General features: G+C 46.6%; 1 protein-coding gene across 3 annotated transcripts; it reads left to right on the forward strand.

The window, feature by feature from the left end:
- Positions 1–48: 48 nt before the first annotated feature.
- Positions 49–19676, forward strand: CCDC14 (coiled-coil domain containing 14). Of its 3 annotated transcripts, none has more exons than XM_056534146.1 (13): positions 49–120; positions 4526–4581; positions 6094–6169; positions 6784–6856; positions 6944–7069; positions 9124–9288; positions 9387–9469; positions 10326–10818; positions 11853–11985; positions 12930–13003; positions 14547–14765; positions 16607–16739; positions 18717–19676. In XM_056534146.1, the coding sequence occupies exons 1-13, from the start codon at positions 103–105 to the stop codon at positions 19567–19569; spliced, it is 2502 nt and encodes an 833-aa protein (XP_056390121.1). In that variant the 5' UTR covers positions 49–102; the 3' UTR covers positions 19570–19676. The 3 variants fall into 3 exon arrangements, with proteins under 3 accessions (XP_056390121.1, XP_056390122.1, XP_056390120.1); XM_056534147.1 differs by lacking the exon at positions 49–120 and adding an exon at positions 1056–1192; XM_056534145.1 differs by lacking the exon at positions 49–120 and adding an exon at positions 4236–4400.

A 19676-nucleotide genomic window follows, 5' to 3' on the forward strand; every position in this document is an offset into this window, starting at 1 on the left:
TCTAGTGACATCTAGCGGACAAACGATAAAATAACAAAAACAAAAATTCATAAAGGGGCGACACCTGGTGGAGGATATGTAGCGCGGCACCACTCTTTGTTAATGAAGCGACACATGGTGGTGAGTCTTACTGAAGCGACATCTGCTGGTGAATCTGTATAATAACAACAATAACGTCTTACTGAAGCGACACCAGCAGGAGAATCTATAAAATAACAACAGCAACGTCCTACTAAAGCGACATCTGCTGGTGAATCTATATAATAACAACAGTAACGTCTTACTGAAGTGACATCTGCTGGTGAATCTGTATAATTACAACAGTAACGTCTTTCTAAAGCGACACCTGCTGGTGCATCTGTATGATAACAACAGTAACGTCTTTCTAAAGCGACACCTGCTGGTGAATCTATAAAATAACAACAGCAACTTGTTACTGAAGCGACACCTACTGGTGAATCTGTATAATAAAACAAGAGTAACGTTTTACTGAAGCGACACCTACTGGTGAATCTGTATAATAAAACAGTAACGTTTTACTGAAGCGACACGTGCTGGTGAATCTGTATAATAACAACAATAACGTCTTACTGAAGCGACACCAGCAGGATAATCTATAAAATAACAACAGCAACGTCTTACTGAAGCGACATCTGCTGGCGAATCTATATAATAATAACAGTAACGTCTTATTGAAGCGACACCTGCTGGTGAATCTATAAAATAACAACATCAACGTGTTACTGAAGCGACATCTGCTGGTGAATCTGTATAATAACAACAGTAACGTCTTTCTAAAGCGACACCTGCTGGTGAATCTATAAAATAACAACAGCAACTTGTTACTGAAGCGACACCAACTGGTGAATCTGTATAATAAAACAACAGTAACGTTTTACTGAAGCGACACCTACTGGTGAATCTGTATAATAAAACAGTAACGTTTTACTGAAGCGACACCTGCTGGTAAATCTGTAGAGCAACAGCAACTTGTTACTGAAGCGACACATGCTGGTGAATCTGTATAATAACAGTAACGTCTTACTGAAGCGACACCTGCTGGTGAATCTGTATAATAACAGTAACGTCTTACTGAAGCGACACCTGCTGGTGAATCTGTATAATAACAGTAACGTCTTACTGAAGCGACACCTGCTGGTGAATCTGCAAACTGGCAACTGTAATTTCCCAAGTAAGTGACACCTACTGGAGAAGCCACATAATGACAATACCAGTCAGCTAAAGAAGTGACGCCTGCCGGTGGATGTGCGATTTAACAAATGCAGGTCCTCATACAGCGACACCTGCTGGTGAATTGTCAAAACAGCAACAGAAACGTCCTGCTGGTGTGCCACCTAGTGGTGATGCTTACAAATAGCAATAGTCATTTCCTAAAGAAGCGACACCTGCTGGTGAAGGGGAAAAAAATGGTACAATAGCATAAGCGACACCTGCTGATGAAAACAGCCTATGGTATATAGTGCAGGGCTGTGTGTGGTATATAGTGTAGGGCTGTGTGTTGTATATAGTGCAGGGCTGTGTGTTGTATATAGTGCAGAGCTGTGTGTTGTATATAGTGCAGAGCTGTGTGTTGTATATAGTGCAGAGCTGTGTGTGGTATATAGTGCAGAGCTGTGTGTTGTATATAGTGCAGAGCTGTGTGTTGTATATAGTGCAGAGCTGTGTGTTGTATATAGTGCAGGGCTGTGTGTTGTATATAGTGCAGGGCTGTGTGTTGTATATAGTGCAGGGCTGTGTGTTGTATATAGTGCAGAGCTGTGTGTTGTATATAGTGCAGGGCTGTGTGTTGTATATAGTGCAGAGCTGTGTGTTGTATATAGTGCAGGGCTGTGTGTTGTATATAGTGCAGAGCTGTGTGTTGTATATGGTGCAGAGTTGTTTGTGTGTTGTATATAGTGCAGAGCTGTGTGTTGTATATAGTGCAGGACTGTGTGTTGTATATAGTGCAGAGCTGTGTGTTGTATATTGTGCAGAGCTGTGTGTTGTATATAGTGCAGAGCTGTGTGTTGTATATAGTGCAGAGCTGTGTGTTGTATATTGTGCAGAGCTGTGTGTTGTATATAGTGCAGAGCTGTGTGTTGTATATAGTGCAGAGCTGTGTGTTGTATATAGTGCAGAGCTGTGTGTTGTATATAGTGCAGAGCTGTGTGTTGTATATAGTGCAGAGCTGTGTGTTGTATATAGTGCAGAGCTGTGTGTTGTATATAGTGCAGGGCTGTGTGTTGTATATAGTGCAGGGCTGTGTGTTGTATATAGTGCAGAGCTGTGTGTTGTATATAGTGCAGAGCTGTGTGTTGTATATAGTGCAGAGCTGTGTGTTGTATATAGTGCAGAGCTGTGTGTTGTATATAGTGCAGAGCTGTGTGTTGTATATAGTGCAGAGCTGTGTGTTGTATATAGTGCAGAGCTGTGTGTTGTATATAGTGCAGAGCTGTGTGTTGTATATAGTGCAGAGCTGTGTGTTGTATATAGTGCAGAGCTGTGTGTTGTATATAGTGCAGAGCTGTGTGTTGTATATAGTGCAGAGCTGTGTGTTGTATATAGTGCAGAGCTGTGTGTTGTATATAGTGCAGTTGTATATAGTACAGAGCTGTGTGTTGTATATAGTGCAGGGCTGTGTGTTGTATATAGTGCAGGGCTGTGTGTTGTATATAGTGCAGGACTGTGTGTTGTATATAGTGCAGGACTGTGTGTTGTATATAGTGCAGAGCTGTGTGTTGTATATAGTGCAGAGCTGTGTGTTGTATATAGTGCAGTTGTATATAGTACAGAGCTGTGTGTTGTATATAGTGCAGAGCTGTGTGTTGTATATAGTGCAGTTGTATATAGTACAGAGCTGTGTGTTGTATATTGTGCAGAGCTGTGTGTTGTATATAGTGCAGGGCTGTGTGTTGTATATAGTGCAGGGCTGTGTGTTGTATATAGTGCAGAGCTGTGTGTTGTATATAGTGCAGGACTGTGTGTTGTATATAGTGCAGAGCTGTGTGTTGTATATAGTGCAGAGCTGTGTGTTGTATATAGTGCAGTTGTATATAGTACAGAGCTGTGTGTTGTATATAGTGCAGGGCTGTGTGTTGTATATAGTGCAGGGCTGTGTGTTGTATATAGTGCAGAGCTGTGTGTTGTATATAGTGCAGAGCTGTGTGTTGTATATAGTGCAGGGCTGTGTGTTGTATATAGTGCAGAGCTGTGTGTTGTATATAGTGCAGAGCTGTGTGTTGTATATAGTGCAGAGCTGTGTGTTGTATATAGTGCAGGGCTGTGTGTTGTATATAGTGCAGGGCTGTGTGTTGTATATAGTACAGTTGTATATAGTACAGAGCTGTGTGTTGTATATAGTGCAGGGCTGTGTGTTGTATATAGTGCAGGGCTGTGTGTTGTATATAGTGCAGAGCTGTGTGTGGTATATAGTGCAGAGCTGTGTGTTGTATATAGTGCAGGGCTGTGTGTTGTATATAGTGCAGAGCTGTGTGTGGTATATAGTGCAGAGCTGTGTGTTGTATATAGTGCAGAGCTGTGTGTTGTATATAGTGCAGGGCTGTGTGTTGTATATAGTGCAGGGCTGTGTGTTGTATATAGTGCAGAGCTGTGTGTGGTATATAGTGCAGAGCTGTGTGTTGTATATAGTGTAGAGCTGTGTGTTGTATATAGTGCAGAGCTGTGTGTTGTATATAGTGTAGAGCTGTGTGTTGTATATAGTGCAGAGCTGTGTGTTGTATATAGTGCAGAGCTGTGTGTGGTATATAGTGCAGGGCTGTGTGTTGTATAGAGTGCAGAGCTGTGTGTTGTATATAGTGCAGAGCTGTGTGTTGTATATAGTGCAGGGCTGTGTGTTGTATATAGTGCAGAGCTGTGTGTGGTATATAGTGCAGAGCTGTGTGTGGTATATAGTGCAGAGCTGTGTGTTGTATATAGTGTAGAGCTGTGTGTTGTATATAGTGCAGAGCTGTGTGTTGTATATAGTGCAGAGCTGTGTGTTGTATATAGTGCAGAGCTGTGTGTGGTATATAGTGCAGGGCTGTGTGTTGTATAGAGTGCAGAGCTGTGTGTTGTATATAGTGTAGGGCTGTGTGTGGTATATAGTGCAGGGCTGTGTGTTGTATATAGTGCAGAGCTGTGATTTATATAGTAACAGTGAAGAGTTACACAATGCAGAACTGTTTTCAGTTATATGTGTTCCGGAAAAAGAACCTGCCCTTAACAAAGATGGCGGATTTACCACTTCTTGTCACGTGAGCAGCAAAGATTCGCGCCGCTCTACGGCGCTCCTAGTTGTCGTTGGTTTCCAAGGCGACACTTCCGGCGCGGCAGAGACAAGAAGTAAAAGCTGTCACACTCACTGACCGGGGATGGCGAGAGCGGGAGGCCGGGCCAGCAAGGTGACAACCGGGGGAAAGATAAGGGAGGACGGGAGGGAGACGGGGCCGAGGACGCTGCGGGGCTTTGTGTCTTGGTTCCGGGGTCGGTTGAGCTGTAGATATAATCTGTCTCTGTTTTCTTCCAGGTTCTCTCTTCTGGACATCTGTCCCTTCCTGTAAGACCAGCGGCCTGTAAGAAGAGGTGAGGGGGCGCTGTAGGGTGTAGGTACTCAGGGTGCAGTGTGGTGCAGGTGCAGGCTCGGACGCTCTGGGTGCAGGCTCGGACGCTCTGGGTGCAGGCTCGGACGCTCTGGGTGCAGGCTCGGATGCTCTGGGTGCAGGCTCGGATGCTCTGGGTGCAGGCTCGGACGCTCTGGGTGCAGGCTCGGATGCTCTGGGTGCAGTGTGGCGCAGGCTCAGGTGCTCTGGGTGCAGTGTGGTGCAGGCTCAGGTGCTCTGGGTGCAGTGTGGTGCAGGCTCAGGTGCTCTGGGTGCAGTGTGGCGCAGGTGTAGGCTGTGATGCTCTGGGTGCAGTGTGGCGCAGGCTCAGGTGCTCTGGGTGCAGTGTGGTGCAGGCTCAGGTGCTCTGGGTGCAGTGTGGTGCAGGCTCAGGTGCTCTGGGTGCAGTGTGGCGCAGGTGTAGGCTGTGATGCTCTGGGTGCAGTGTGGCGCAGGTGTAGGCTCGGATGCTCTGGGTGCAGTGTGGTGCAGGCTCGGACGCTCTGGGTATAGTAGGATGCAGGTGCAGGCTCGGACGCTCTGGGTGCAGTGTGGTGCAGGCTCGGACGCTCTGGGTGCAGTGTGGTGCAGGCTCGGACGCTCTGGGTGCAGTGTGGTGCAGGCTCGGACGCTCTGGGTGCAGTGTGGTGCAGGCTCGGACGCTCTGGGTGCAGTGTGGCGCAGGTGTAGGCTCGGACGCTCTGGGTGCAGTGTGGTGCAGGCTCGGACGCTCTGGGTACAGTAGGATGCAGGTGCAGGCTCGTACACTCTGGGTGCAGTAGGATGCAGGTCCAGGCTCGGACGCTCTGGGTGCAGTAGGGTGCAGGTGTAGGCTTGGGTGATCTAGGTGCAGTGTGGCGCAGGCTCGGGCGCTCTGGGGGCATTAGGGTGTAGATGTAGGTGTACTGGGTGCGAGTTTGTGCAGGCTGGGGAGCAGTGGGGTGCAGGCTCAGTGCTGTAGGTCAGTGGGGTGCAGACTTGGGTGCTGTGGGGTGCAAGCTCAGTGCTGTGGGTCAGTGGGGTGTAGGCCCAGGGCTGTCTGTCAGTGGGGCGCAGGCTCGGGTGCAGTGGGGCTCGGGTGCAGTGGGGCTCGGGTGCAGTGGGGCTCGGGTGCAGTGGGGCTCGGGTGCAGTGGGGCTCGGGTGCAGTGGGGTGCAGGCTCAGAGCTGTGGGTGCAGGCTCAGAGCTGTGGGTGCAGGCTCAGAGCTGTGGGTGCAGGCTCAGAGCTGTGGGTGCAGGCTCAGAGCTGTGGGTGCAGGCTCAGAGCTGTGGGTGCAGGCTCAGAGCTGTGGGTGCAGGCTCAGCGCTGTGGGTCAGTGTGGCGCAGGCTCGGGCGCACTGGGGGCATTAGGGTGTAGATGTAGGTGCACTGGGTGCGGGCTTGTGCAGGCTGGGGCGCAGTGGGGTGCAGGCTCGGGTACAGTGGGGCGCAGGCTCGGGGCTGCTGTACCTCCTCTCCTATTTGTTGACCCTACTATTTTCTCTCCACCTTTAGGGCTACAGTAAGGAAATCCTCTGCGACCTCTGTGGACTCCGGGTACTCGCTGTGCTCCTCAGACTCGGACGACCAGGTAGAAGCAGTTTTTGGCCCCGTCCAGCAGGGGGCAGCTGGTTCATTATGAGGGGTTTGGAGGTTTGAGGCCATAGTTTGCTGTAAATAGTATAAGTATATATTGAGTCTTGTCTCAGATGAGTTTCATGCCTGTATAGCAGAGACTGATCTCCGTTCCTGATGTAGCAGTGCTGAGCGCAGAGTGTTACGGGTGCATTTACGATTCTTTAATACTGAACACCGGCTGTATATACATTCATATATAGTGCATTAGTCATGGTGTGGCATTTGCTGTATACCAGTGTTTTCCAACCAGATTGCCCCCAGCTGTTACAAAACTACAACTCCCAGCATGCCCGGACAGCCTTTGGCTGTCCGGGCATGCTGAGAGTTGTAGATTTGCAACAGCTGGAGGCACACTAGTTGGAAAACACTGCTGTATATAATCCCCTGTGCTGCAGAAAGTAATAATAAAGCTGAGTGACAACATGACGACAGTGACAACAGTGTCCTATAGGTTGTCATCCAGAATCACACATCTTTATCGTCAGCTGATATGCGCACAAGATAATTTTTGGCGTGATTTTGAAAAAGACCGTAGATATTGACGATTGGTGAATGATTATGTTGCAGGTTCTGGTCATTAATCGAGGTCTGGACCGATGCGCCGAGTTACTACACGACATATTACAATGTGATGTTAGAGGTACAATATGGCTTCCATAGATGAGGAGGAGGAGGAGGTAACACAGCCCCAAACATTTACTACAACTATTATGTCCTGTACACACAGAGAACCCGCAGAAGCCTCGCACAATGTCTGTATCCAAAGGGAACGTCAGATCGTCCACCGTGAAAACAAAGAAGACCTTTGTGAGGAAGCCCAGCACCACCACCTCCCATGTCTACAAAGAGAAGGGTGAGTGAGGTATATGGATGCTCGTACAGGTCACATGACACCTTCCTGACCACCTCATATAGGTATACAGCAGCAGTGTGCCACGATGCAGATAATAACGTTTCGACACTCGCCACATGCAATAATGTGTAGTGTTTATTTACAACAGGTTAGGATGAAGATGTAGACGTGTTTTGGTACAACAGACCTTCCTCAGCTGTCAGTGACTGTTGTACTGAAACGCGTCCTCTCATTACCTTTATCCTAACCTGATTGGAATAAACACTACAAGTAATTGCGTCCAAAGTGGTGAGTGCTGGGACTTTCTTATTGTGTTTTTGGCTTTGATGCAGCCACGTGCCCTTCCCCCGCCACATTTCTGCTGACACTTCATCATCTAATATTGACATATCCTGAGGATAGGCAATTTAAGTTTTATAAAGTTGGATAACTTCTTTGAAGGAGTACTCCGGCACGCACTTTTTTCCTTTTATCCCGTCCGGGCTGCAAAATAAAAGAAAACGCACTTTCTCTTACCTGCCAATGAGCCCCCGGAGCTCCGGTACAGGTGTTCGGTCCCCGGGCTGTATTCTTCTTACTTCCTGTTAGCCCGACACGTCACACGGAGCTTCAGCCTATCACCAGCCGCAGCGATGTCCCGTCTCGGCCAGTGATGGGCTGAAGCTCCGTGTGACGTGCCGGGCTAACAGGAAGTAAGAAGAATACAGCCCGGGGACCGAACACCTGTACCGGAGCTCCGGGGGCTTGTTGGCAGGTAAGAGAGTGTGTTTTCTTTCATTTTGCAGCCCGGACGGGATAAAAGGAAAAAAGTGCGCGCCGGACTACTCCTTTAACCCCTTCCCGCTATGGGACATATGCATACTTCCCAGCACCCGACATTTTATTTTTTTCCTTCTCATTGTGGTAAAACTGACATGTAAACCTATACGATATTATCGTTGCTCAATTTATATAGGTTTTTGTTAATTTTGCTGCTTAAAAAAAACAAACTTTTTATTTCTTTTTGTTTGGAGCTGCGTAAGGCCTTATTTTTTTTGCAAGGTAAACTTAAGTTTTTATTTTGGGTGGATAAGATTCTATGATGACATTTAGAGATTAGCAAACTTACAGTAAATTCGATTCGTCACGAACTTCTCGGCTCGGCAGTTGATGACTTATCCTGCATAAATTAGTTCAGCTTTCCGGTGCTCCGGTGGCTGGAAAAGGTGGATACAGTCCTAGGAAAGAGTCTCCTAGGACTATATCCACCTTTTCCAGCCCACGGGAGCACCTGAAAGCTGAACTAATTTATGCAGGATAAGTCATCAACTGCCGAGCAGAGAAGTTCGTGACGAATCGAATTTACTGTAAATTCGCTCATCTCTGACATTTTCCGGGATACAGTGGTCACCAGGTGGGATCAATGATATTTTAACAGTTAAGACATTTCATAATTCAGCGATACCAATTATGTTAATTTTCTTTTGTAGTTTAGTTTTTAATTTATTATGATATATAATATATATATATTTTTTTTTACATTTGTATATGTCTGATGGTTTTGATGTCAAGCACAGTTCACAGCAACAGATATGTATTGCAGTAAACTGTCAAACTGCAGATCTCCGGTTACAGCCTATGGTAGTCTTTTTTATAGGAGTTCTGTAGGACACGTAGGCCCCCAGAAGCTATGACATCTGATCAACACCCACTGGACAGGGATGGGTGATCATATTCTGGAAGTTGCCAGCGCATGGCTTGTAACTGTGTAAATGCCACTGACACTGTCATCTAGGGGGTTAAATGACTTAATCTGCATATGGCAGCGACAGGGTCTTGAAAGTCTCTTTATACTTTCTGCCATACATGTAACAAATGGGTAGGAATATGTTTTATTTTTGCTATTTCTGATCTTTTCTCTCTGCCTCCGTTCTGTAAAATGAATTGATTTACTTGTAAATAGTCCAGAGTGAGCGTCGGTTCTGCTGCATCTAGTGGTCAGGCTGCAGTACTAGTGCCGGTTATCAGCAATACCACCCACAGCTGACTCCTTTTCTCTGTGATCTTTTTTTTAGGATCTCTGAGGAAGACTTTTCCCCCCAGGCTGTGTAATGCGGAGATACAGAGACCCCGTGTGAGTTCTCCGCCATTGGTTGTGTCTTCCCATAATTTGGACCATGTATCTACGCAGATGCAGCACTGGAATCAAGTGTCGGCGTATAGCGCTCCGTCAGCACCAGGTAGATCTACATGGATACTCAGACATCCCCTGTAACTCCCATAGGGCTGACATTCTGCATTTATTACTCTGCAATCCTTTTCCTTGTGCCGTTCACAGGTCCTGAGGCCTCTGCTCTGTATAACCATCGCTTACCTACATCAACCCCAACGCTGTCCCCCCAACACCCTGCAGGTCCCCAGGTAGGATATACAGTGACCCCTCTACCTACAATGGCCCCGACATACGATAATTTCAACATGCAATGGCCTCTCAGAGGTCATCGCATGTTGAAGGCAGCATCAACATACAATGCTTTTGTATGTCGGGACCATCGCATAAACGGCTATCTGGCAGTGCAGACCGCTTCAGCTACCACCGGATAGCCGTTTACGGTGCCCCGTGCCCTGTGCTGACGATCACTTACCTGTCCTCGGGGCTCCGGCGCGTCCTCTTCGGGATCCTCTGCATCGTCGGCGCTCTCCATCGACGTCATCACGTTGCTGCGCACGCCGTCCAGTCATCCAATAGGAGCGACGTGCGTATCGACGTGATGGCGGCGACGGAGAGCGAGTATGCTGGGGAAGCAGAGGCCTTGCCGGAGCGTCGGGGACACCCCCGGGGACGCGGCGACAGCGATGGACGGCGACATCCCGGACAGCGGTGATGGTCCGGAGCGGCGGGGACAGGTGAGTATAACCTCCAATACCAGTGGTCTTCAACCTGCGGACCTCCAGATGTTGCAAAACTACAACACCCAGCTGGCTGTCCGGGCATGCTGGGTGTTGTAGTTTTGCAACATCTGGAGGTCCGCAGGTTGTAGACCACTGTCCTATACTTTACATTGCACGGATCCCTCAACATGCGATGTTTTCAACAAACGATGGTCCATTTGGAACGGATAACCATCGTATGTTGTGGGACCACTGTACATGCAGTATTCCCATTTCTTTGTCCCAGTCAGCATCGTTCAGGACATCCTGGATTGCTAAAATATTATTGGAAACTTTTTTAATACCTTTTTATGAAATAAAAATTTTAATTTTTCTTGCTTCATAGAGCTCCAGTAATCAGGATGTCCACCAGACTTTGCCTCTAGGGGGCGTCATTCACTTTCCTTCATCCACGGTTGCGTCGTCCTCAGTTTATTCAATGCCTGGCAATAAACAAGCAGCACCTCATAACTGCACTGTACCCACCGGGCACCGAACAACCCATCGAGCCAATGTATTGTCACAGCTCGATCACTACAAGAGTCTGATCCGGGACTCTGATCTACTGCAGTGTGTGGCTGCTCACTTAGCTCAACTACAACACAGCGAAGGTCCCTTACAGAACCAGGCAGCAGCGTGTACAGCAGAGTCTGGCGCTGAGACAGAGAGGCCCCTGACGGAGAGCGATGAAGCGTCAGGTGACGAGGATGAGGCGGTACGAGAGATCAGCTGTCAGACAAGTTTCATCAATCGAAAGACGAGCCCCAAGAAGACCGAGAAAAAAATAAAGACTGTGAAATATTTACTTGGGGAAATAAAGTCCTTGGTGGCAGATCAAGGTAATAATAATTTATAACCTATTCCACAACAGAGCTGTAGCTATAGGCAAGCCCAGAAAATTGTGCATAAATTGCCCTAACCCAGAGTACCTCTTTAAAGAGGTGGAAAAAATATTTTTTTTTAAATCAACTGGTGCCAGAAAGTTAAACAGATTTGTAAATTACTTCTATAAAAAAAAAATCTTAATCCTTCCAGTACTTATTAGCTGCTGAATACTATAGAGGAGATTAATTTCTTTTTGGAACACAGAGCTCTCTGCTGTCGTCACGACCACAGTGCTCTCTGCTGACATCTCTGTCCATTTTGAGAACTGTCCAGAGTAGGAGAAAATCCCCATAGCAAACATATGCTGCTCTGGACAGTTCCTAAAATGGACAGAGATGTTAGCAGAGAGCACTGTGCTCATGATGTCAGCAGAGAGCTCTGTGTTTAAAAAAGAAAAAAAAATTCCCCTGTAGTATTCAGCAGCTAATAACTACTGGAAGGATTAAGATTTTACAAATCTGTTTAACTTCCTGGCACCAGTTGATTTAAAAAAAAATAAAATAAAGTTTTCCACCGGAGTACCCCTTTTAAGAATTCAGTGGGTGGGGTGGTGGGTTAGGCATTTAGGGAGGTGGGAGATAGGTGGGGGGGGCATGTTGGTGGGTCGGTTGATAAGGTTGGTGGGGGGGTTGGCAGATAGGTGGGTGGGGGGTACACAGACAGGCTCCCCCCCCCCCCCCCCCTTAGATTAGGCAGGTAGGGTGGCTGGCTTTCCCTGCTTCCTGCTGCCCATTTCGCTTTCATGCTGCCCATGGTTTAGGCAGCATGAAACAGGTGATGGGTTCCTTTAAAAATAGGACTACGGTAACATAACAGATTACTGTGCTCGACTATCTTCTGCAGTCACTCAGCGAGCAAAAAGAGAGGCAGCACATAGATTCGTCCGCCTCTATACTCACTACACAGGGGTTAAGGAACCCCCCTATATTGTTCATATTAATAATTATCCCAATGCTTCATTTTGTGTCCTGATCTCCACCTCCTGCAGGTGACAGGGAGGCGATGCGTCTGGTTGCAGAGTTGGAGCACAGTTTGTCTCTGTTACCTGGCAGCACCAATGTACATGCAGAGATCGCGCTGGCCCTGCAGCCCCTGAGAAGTGAGAATGCTCAGCTGCGGAGGTAAATGGATTTCTTATTTATTATTATGGGATATGTCTGCTCTGTGCAGGAGCTCTGGATCACACTGTACATCAGAAGCCTCCGTGCTATATAGCTATGGGATTTCTGAGGTTTGGTTGCTCCTGTATAGACCAGTGCTTCCCAACCAGGGTGCCTCCAGCTGTTGCAAAACTACAACTCCCAGCATGCCCGGACAGCCTTTGGCTGTCCGGGCATGCTGGGAGTTGTAGTTTTGCAACAGCTGGAGGCACCCTGGTTGGGAAGCACTGGTATAGACACCAGGGGTCAAGTTCTGGGACAAAAAGTGTAGGAACTCACCCAAGATTTCCACTCAAGGGCTGGTTCTGACGGACGACTTCTGCTAATGGGAACAGTGTTCCTGTTGTGGAAAAAGTGCAGGAACTCAGTTCCCACGCGGTCCTGCAGGACTTGAGCCCTGATAGACTCTAAAATGTAAACTTCATATGATAATGGTATGAAGTGGGGGGGGGGGGTCCATTTCTTATACAGAACTGAGAATCCCCCCCCCTGCTCCCTTTGTACACCAGGGAACCACCAACAGTGCTGAATGGAGCCGATTGAAGACAGATTTATGCACATATATCGGGTTGTGCTCGGCGGGATCTGCTTCAGTCAGTTTTCAGTGTTTTTCTCTCCTTCCAGCGGTGTCCGATGCCAGAATCTGCACATCTCTGTATACCTGCTGTACATAGGGAGCAGAAGTTTGGACTCCTGTGTAGAAGTAACATATGAAATACATTTATTGAGTAAGAATTGTAATGAAAATCACATTGTGCGGAAGCCGCTCCTCTGCTATTATCTGAGGATCAAGGGCTAAAGATCACAGACCTCCACATCCAATGGAGCCATCATAAAGATGAATGACTGGATTCTTCAGATCATGGAATAACCTGTCTGTTTGTCTTTCTATTAATTGTTTTCAGACGACTACGAATCCTCAACCAGCAGCTCAGAGATCGGGAGAGGGTTGCAAGAACGGATGAGCAGAACTCTGAAGGTGAGTTACTTAAAGGGGGTTATCCTGGATTAGAAAAACAGAGGATTTCTTCAAAAAACAGCACCACCCCTGACCTCAGGTTGTGTAAGGTATTGCAGCCCAGTTCCTTTGAAGAGAATGAATCCAAGTTGTAATATTACACACAACCTTGACATTGTCAGTGTCAGCGATACCGTAGTACTGCACTTAGGATACCTGAACGATTGGGTCACTAAATATTAAAGGGGTTCTCCGGAGGAAATTCTTTTTTTACTGAACTGGTGCCAGAAACTTAAACAGATTTGTAAATTACTTCTATAAAAAAATCTTTACCCTTCCAGTACTTATTAGCCGTTATATGCTACAGAGGAAATTCTATTCTCTTTTAATTTCTTTTTTGTCATGTCCACAGTGCTCTCTGCTGACACCTCTGTCTGTGTCAGGAACTGTCCAGAGTAGCATAGGTTTGCTATGAGGATTTTCTCCTGCTCTGGACAGTTCCTGATACAGACATCAGGTGTCAGCAGAGAGCTCTGTCAACAAGACAAAAAAGAAATTCAAAAAGAATAGAATTTCCTCTGTAGCATGTAGCTGCTAATAAGTACTGGAAGGCTAAAGATTTTTTTTAATAGAAGTCATTTACAAATCTGTTTTAGCTTTCTGGCACCAGTTGATTTAAAAAAAATAAAAAAAAATGTTTTCCACCGGAGTACCCCTTTAAAGTGCCTAGTGCCTGGCCCTCAGAGATTGGTTCCCCTATATTGGCTACTGGACAAGGGCTTTCTCGATAGCTGACCATTTATGCCTCCATAAAACAGAAGATAAACTCAGTGCAATACATAGGCCAATAGGTCGAAACCTTAGTAAATATGTTGGGATTTTTAAAAAATGTCAGGGACCCCCGTCATGTCCACTTTCCCAATGGCCACGCTCTCTTTTTCTTTTTTGAAGAGTTCCTCAGTAAAATGCAGCGTTAGTCGGGTTTATTTCTGGTGCACAACCCGATAAAACAGGTCGGCGCTGTGTGTATGGATATTGGAGTTTTTCCTGGCAATTCTTCAGTAGAAATGCTTAAGTCTCATAAAGAAAAAATCAAATGACTTGTAATTAGACAAGAAACGCAGGAGATGAAATGCCAAAGAAAAAACGCTTATACAAACACATGGTTTTCCCGGTCAAAAAAAAAAAACCCCACCAAGTTGCTGTTGTCTTCTGGATTATGGAAAATAACAGAAGTGATTGAGCTCTTGAGTTTGTCAGTTGTCTGTATCTCTCATAGAGCAGTTTGTCAGCCGCTTATCAGTGTTTCTATAAGACAAGCAGTAGTGGGGGGGGGGGGGGGGGGGGCAGACTTGTAAATGTTATTCCTAGCGGCGGTAACTCCAGATCTACAAGTCTCCCGAGTGTCTTCCTCAGGTCAGGGCAGTGCTAGGAAATGTTCCCCGACATCTGTAACATCTTTTAAGAGTTGTAAACAAGTGCAGCTGGATTGGAGTCGACTTCTAAGAGCTGACATGACCTTTTATGAATGGACGTAGACGAGTTCTCATCCTGTTCTCCACAGTGACCGCTCTTCAGTCCATGAACGAGACTCTTCAGCATCAGCTGAACGAGTCACAAAAAGGACTCGAGACTCTTCAGAGCAAAAACGAGGATCTGGGGAAAGCGCTGGAGATCCAGACGGAGGAGAGCAGGAGGGCGGCCCGGATCATCCAAGAAAGGGAACAGGAAATACTTCACCTGAAGCAGCAGAAAGACCTTACATCGGCCAACGAGAAGAAAGGCAAGTGGTCTCCAGCAAAGGGGGCAACACAGGACGTGTCAATGATCTATTATACATATAAAGTTATTACAATAAAATAGAGCTACCAGTATATGCTGTGGAGCTGCACGTGTACAGATGGGGGTCCTCTCATACTGTCCTGACATGTACTGTGCAATCCTTTGGTAACTGATCCCTGTGGCAATCTTAAAGGGGATGTGCCTAGAAAATTACCATGTTGTTTGTTTAAAACATCATTAGAAATTCTTTAAAAAAAATTTTTTTCCATTTCATTACCCATTACATTTTCCTCCTTTTTTATTTTATTTATTTATTTATTTATTTTTTTAAATAATCATGAAACCTGACATTTTCATTTTGGCTGTTAGCCTAATACTAAGATTGCTCTTCTGTAGAGATCACTTCTCTGCAGTCTCCTTATTATCAAAGGTGGGATTACATTGACTGCTTATATATGGATAACACATGGTCCACCATTGACAATAGGGGACAGTCACACTGATTGCACATTTTACAGAGCATGCCCACAATACTCTCCCATAGAAGTCAGTAGATAATGTAAACACCCCCCCCCCCCCTCACAGACATGCCAATTACATTCTTTCAAAAGGTCATGGACCTGTAGCTAGGAGCTCAACTCCTCCCTACACTGACCTCTACGCAGGTCACTTAGCATTCTTACAACACTCATAGACGTCAGTAGGGGCTGTAACCATCTCATCACCTCCCCTGCACAGAGAATTACTGTAACACTCTGAAAAGGGGATGAACACAGCTTATCTCCTCCTCGCTCTGACCTCTGCACAGGTCACAGGGTATGCTCACAACATTCTCCAATTGAAATCAATGCATCAGCTCCATACTACAGGTCTCTATTGTCCATGAAAGAATACAAAAAAGGTTGCAGCAGCACTCTTGGTCAAAAAATGGAGTCTCTTAGTGCACTTTTTCATCAAAATGTGTCCCCCATCCACCACACGGAGGTGGCCTCACTTTGGATGGGACCCTAACATGCTCATTCCACTCACCTTTGCTGGGCATATGGCCTCTGACTGGGTGACATTCAGGATCTTGTATTCATTTAAAAAAACCTCCTGTGAACAGGGAGGGGTGCACGGCTAGAGAGGGTGCCGCTCCCCCTAACTTGCATAGCAAAAACAAAAATACCCAGCACTACTACCTAATACACGGGTGCACGCTGCTGTGGCAAATACAAATACAAAAAAGAAGGTTGCATCAGCACTTTAGGTCAAAAAATGAAGGCGTCCACCACCTCCGCGTGGTGGATGGGGGGACTCGTTTTGATCTAAAAGTGCGCTTAGAGCCTCCATTTTATTTTTTGACCAAGATTGCTGCTGCAACCTTGTTTTATGTATACTTTGTATTTGCCACAGCAGCGTGCACCCGTGTATTAGGTAGTTATGTTGGCTATCTTTCTTTTTTGTTTTTCTCTATGGTCCATGGGCTGCTGTGAAACATATATCTAATAAGCTTTTAACAACCGCTCAGGCATGATGGCTCCCCATTTAAATTTATGTAAGAATATGTACCTGTATTCATTTTAAATAATAATTAAAAAAAATAAATAGCTGATGTATTTCTAATAAGTTTAGGACCAGGCTCTAGAGCAGTGGTCTCCAACCTGCGGACCTTCCAGATGTTGCAAAACTACAACTCCCAGCATGCCCAGACAGCCGTTGGCTGGCCGGGCATGCTGGGGGTTGTAGTTTTGCAACATCTGGATTGTCCGCAGGTTGGAGACCACTGCTCTAGAGTATCGATCTTCCATATTTTCTTATGTACCTGTATATATTTTCACAATCTCTCAACGTCTATTTCAGAAGTGGATGACGCTGTGGGGAAGATGAAGTCTGTGCAGTTTAGGTTGGAGGCTTCAGAGAAAGAAAACCAGATTCTAGAGATTACCTTACGGCAGCGCGACGCCGAGGTCACCAGACTCCGAGAGCTCACACGGTAAAGCCCATAATCTTCCGCCACTCCTCTTCACAGTGATCACCAGATGATCCTCATTCTCTTCCATTATTATATAATTTCACAGCAGATCCGGTTGTGTTTTGCACCGCGTCTGCACATAACAGGTCTCCTCACACAGATATTCTCTGTGAGGTGGTTAAAGGGGTAATCCGCCCTAGACATCTTATCCCCTATCCAAAGGATGTCTGATCAGGGGGTCCTGCTGCTGGGGACCCCCGCAATCTCTCCTGCAGCCCCCCCGAGTCATCACTGCACGGAGCTAAGTTTGCTCCGTGCGTGATGACTCACGATACAGGGGCCGGAGTATCGTGACGTCACGGCTCTGCCTCTTCGTGACGTCATGCTCTGCCCCCTCACTGCAAGCCTATGGGTGGGGGAGTGACAGCCTCCATGACCCCTCCCATAGGCTTTCATTGAGGGGGTGGAGCCTGATGGCACCAGGGGGGCGGAGCTGTGACGTCACGATACTCCAGCCCCTGTATGGCGAGTCATCACGCACTGAGCAAACTTAGCTCCATGTAGTGGTGACTCGGGGGGGGGGGGGGGATTGGGGCTGCAGGAGAAATTGCGGGGGGTCCCCAGCAGTGGGACCCCCCCATGACCAGACATCTAATCCCCTATCCTTTGGATAGGGGATAAGATGTCTAGGGCGGAGTACCCCTTTAATGGATGTAATTCATCAGCTTCAGAGGGTATGAAGGAGCATCAGCCATCTCATATGGGATCACTTATCACATTCTCTACATATTAGGATAAAATACCTCAATATTGTATTAATTTAGTACTGAGCTGTTACAACAGTGTTCTAAAATCCTCACAATTCCCTCATTAGTAATTTTGTCAAACCCTTATTGGATTAGCAAATGAAGGTCGGCTGCATGTGGCACTTACAGATCTTCACGCTGTTCTAAAGATCTGTATGTTGTACTCACAGACGTGACTGCCTGTATACTCCCTATAATAATGGAGCTTAGCAAAAAGAGTTAAAGGGCCCCTGAGAAATAAGAGAAGTGTTCTGAATGGTTGCTACGGGCAACTGCACCGCTTTTCGGCTCGGCTTCCAGCTGTCTGTCAATCAAGCAGGGACAAGGATGGGAGCTTTTTTTTTTTTCATATTATGGAAGCTCATACATGGTATCTTTTTTTTTTTTTTTTCCTTTTTTTTTTTCCTTTTTTTTTTTTTTTTTTTTTTTCATAATATGTTTCTCTTGGAAAACACTGCACTACTGACACTAATAGGGTACATTCACACACGCAGATTTATTTGCGGGTTTTCCGCTGCGTATATGAAAGTGGGCGGGCTCTTCTCGGCTGTCCGCGGCAGAATGTACACTGCGGAAAATCCGCCACAGTCCCTACTGACTTCAACGGGGCTTGCGGCGAATTTTCCGCAGTGTGCATTCCACCGCGGAAAATCTGCTGCGGACAGCCGAGAAGAGCCCGCCCACTTTCAAATACGCAGCGGAAAACCCGCTAAAAAAATCTGCGCGTGTGAATGTACCCTATTAGTGTCAGTAGTGCAGTGTTTTCCAACCAGGGTGCCTCCAGCTGAGGCAAAACTACAACTCCCAGCATGCGGGAATGCTGGGAGTTGTAGTTTTGCCACAGCTGGAGGCACCCTGGTTGGAAAACACTGCAGTAGTGTGTAATGTGAATTCCCTTTAACAGTTACGGTTACACATATTGACCTGAATGTGGATTTTACTGAGACTCTTTGATACCCTGCCCATGTATCTACTTTTATATCTAGAACCTTTCTTTGTACCATAATCATCATCTATAGGGTTAATGGGGAAAATTTTTAAAACCTGTGCAAAGGAAAAGTGGAGCAGTTGCCATAGCAACCAATCAGACTGATACTTTTAGTTCTCAGGTGTCTTTTTAGAAATGAAAGAAGGAAGTCATCTAATTTTCCACAAGATTTTGATAAATCTCCCCAAATGTGTCTGTTTTTAGGACCTTACAAGCCAGCATGGCCAAACTTCTCTGCAACCTCGGTAAGGACTCTGCAAAACCCGAAGCAGGCAGCGGCCTGACACAAGCAGCGCTGGGCAGCTACGACAGACAGATCCAGAACGAGCAGTCTCCAGCCTGCACCTCTATCCTGAACTATCTGAAGAGGCTGGAAACAGACCAGGTGTTCACTGACGCCATGTATTCTGAGAAACCTCTCATCCCAACCAGTGATAGTAAAGGTGTAAATTCTCAGCTGACTGAGGACTGTATGAGGAGTCAGTCACATGGTCCCAAGAGCACTGATCCCCCAGGACCTCCTCACAGCCCCCACAAACCCATAGGGGAAATTGAAGGTGAATTGGGTTATGTAACCAGTGATGAGCATGGACCGGATGAGACCCTGTATTTGCCTCTGGTGAGCAGCCCCTGTAAATCTGATTCCTCCCTGAGACGGATGTGCACCCCACCCAAAGTTTACAGTGTGGACAAAAACCTGGATTACAGGTGGGAGGACAACAAACACAACAGTCTCTGCAGCTCAGCTAGGAATCCTGGGCTGCACAAAGTTTCACAATATACTCCCCACATGTTAGATACGATCTCTGAGGCTCATCAGCAAAGATCAGAGGCATCTCAGAGACCCCCTGTCCTACAGCCGATGAGGGTCCTGCAGCTCCGGGATGGTCCTCCCACTGACAGCTCAAGGTTCGAGGGCAGAACTGACTGGAGCATCTGCTCCTTCTCCACCTTCACGTCCCACGACGAGCAGGATTTCAGGAACGGTCTCGCCGCTCTGGACGCCAATATTGCCAAACTGCATAAGAGCTTACAGAGTGGTAGTGCCAAGAAGTAGTTCTGAGCAATCCTAGCGCTGCTCCTCCTTAATAAATTACTGTATGTTTAAATAATTATTACTTTTATAATAAAAGGTGTAAATGTGATTTATAATAAATGTTTTGT

This window comes from Hyla sarda, chromosome 8 (assembly GCF_029499605.1).
Source record: "Hyla sarda isolate aHylSar1 chromosome 8, aHylSar1.hap1, whole genome shotgun sequence".
Classification (NCBI taxonomy): domain Eukaryota; kingdom Metazoa; phylum Chordata; class Amphibia; order Anura; family Hylidae; genus Hyla; species Hyla sarda.

Excerpts from the sequence above, each read along its gene's own strand:
- CCDC14 (XM_056534145.1), top strand. The coding sequence starts at position 4,371 with ATGGCGAGAGCGGGAGGCCGGGCCAGCAAG. Across the intron at positions 7,070-9,123 it reads CCATGTCTACAAAGAGAAGG|GATCTCTGAGGAAGACTTTT; the intron begins GTGAGTGAGGTA and ends TCTTTTTTTTAG. Across the intron at positions 13,004-14,546 it reads GGATGAGCAGAACTCTGAAG|TGACCGCTCTTCAGTCCATG; the intron begins GTGAGTTACTTA and ends TGTTCTCCACAG.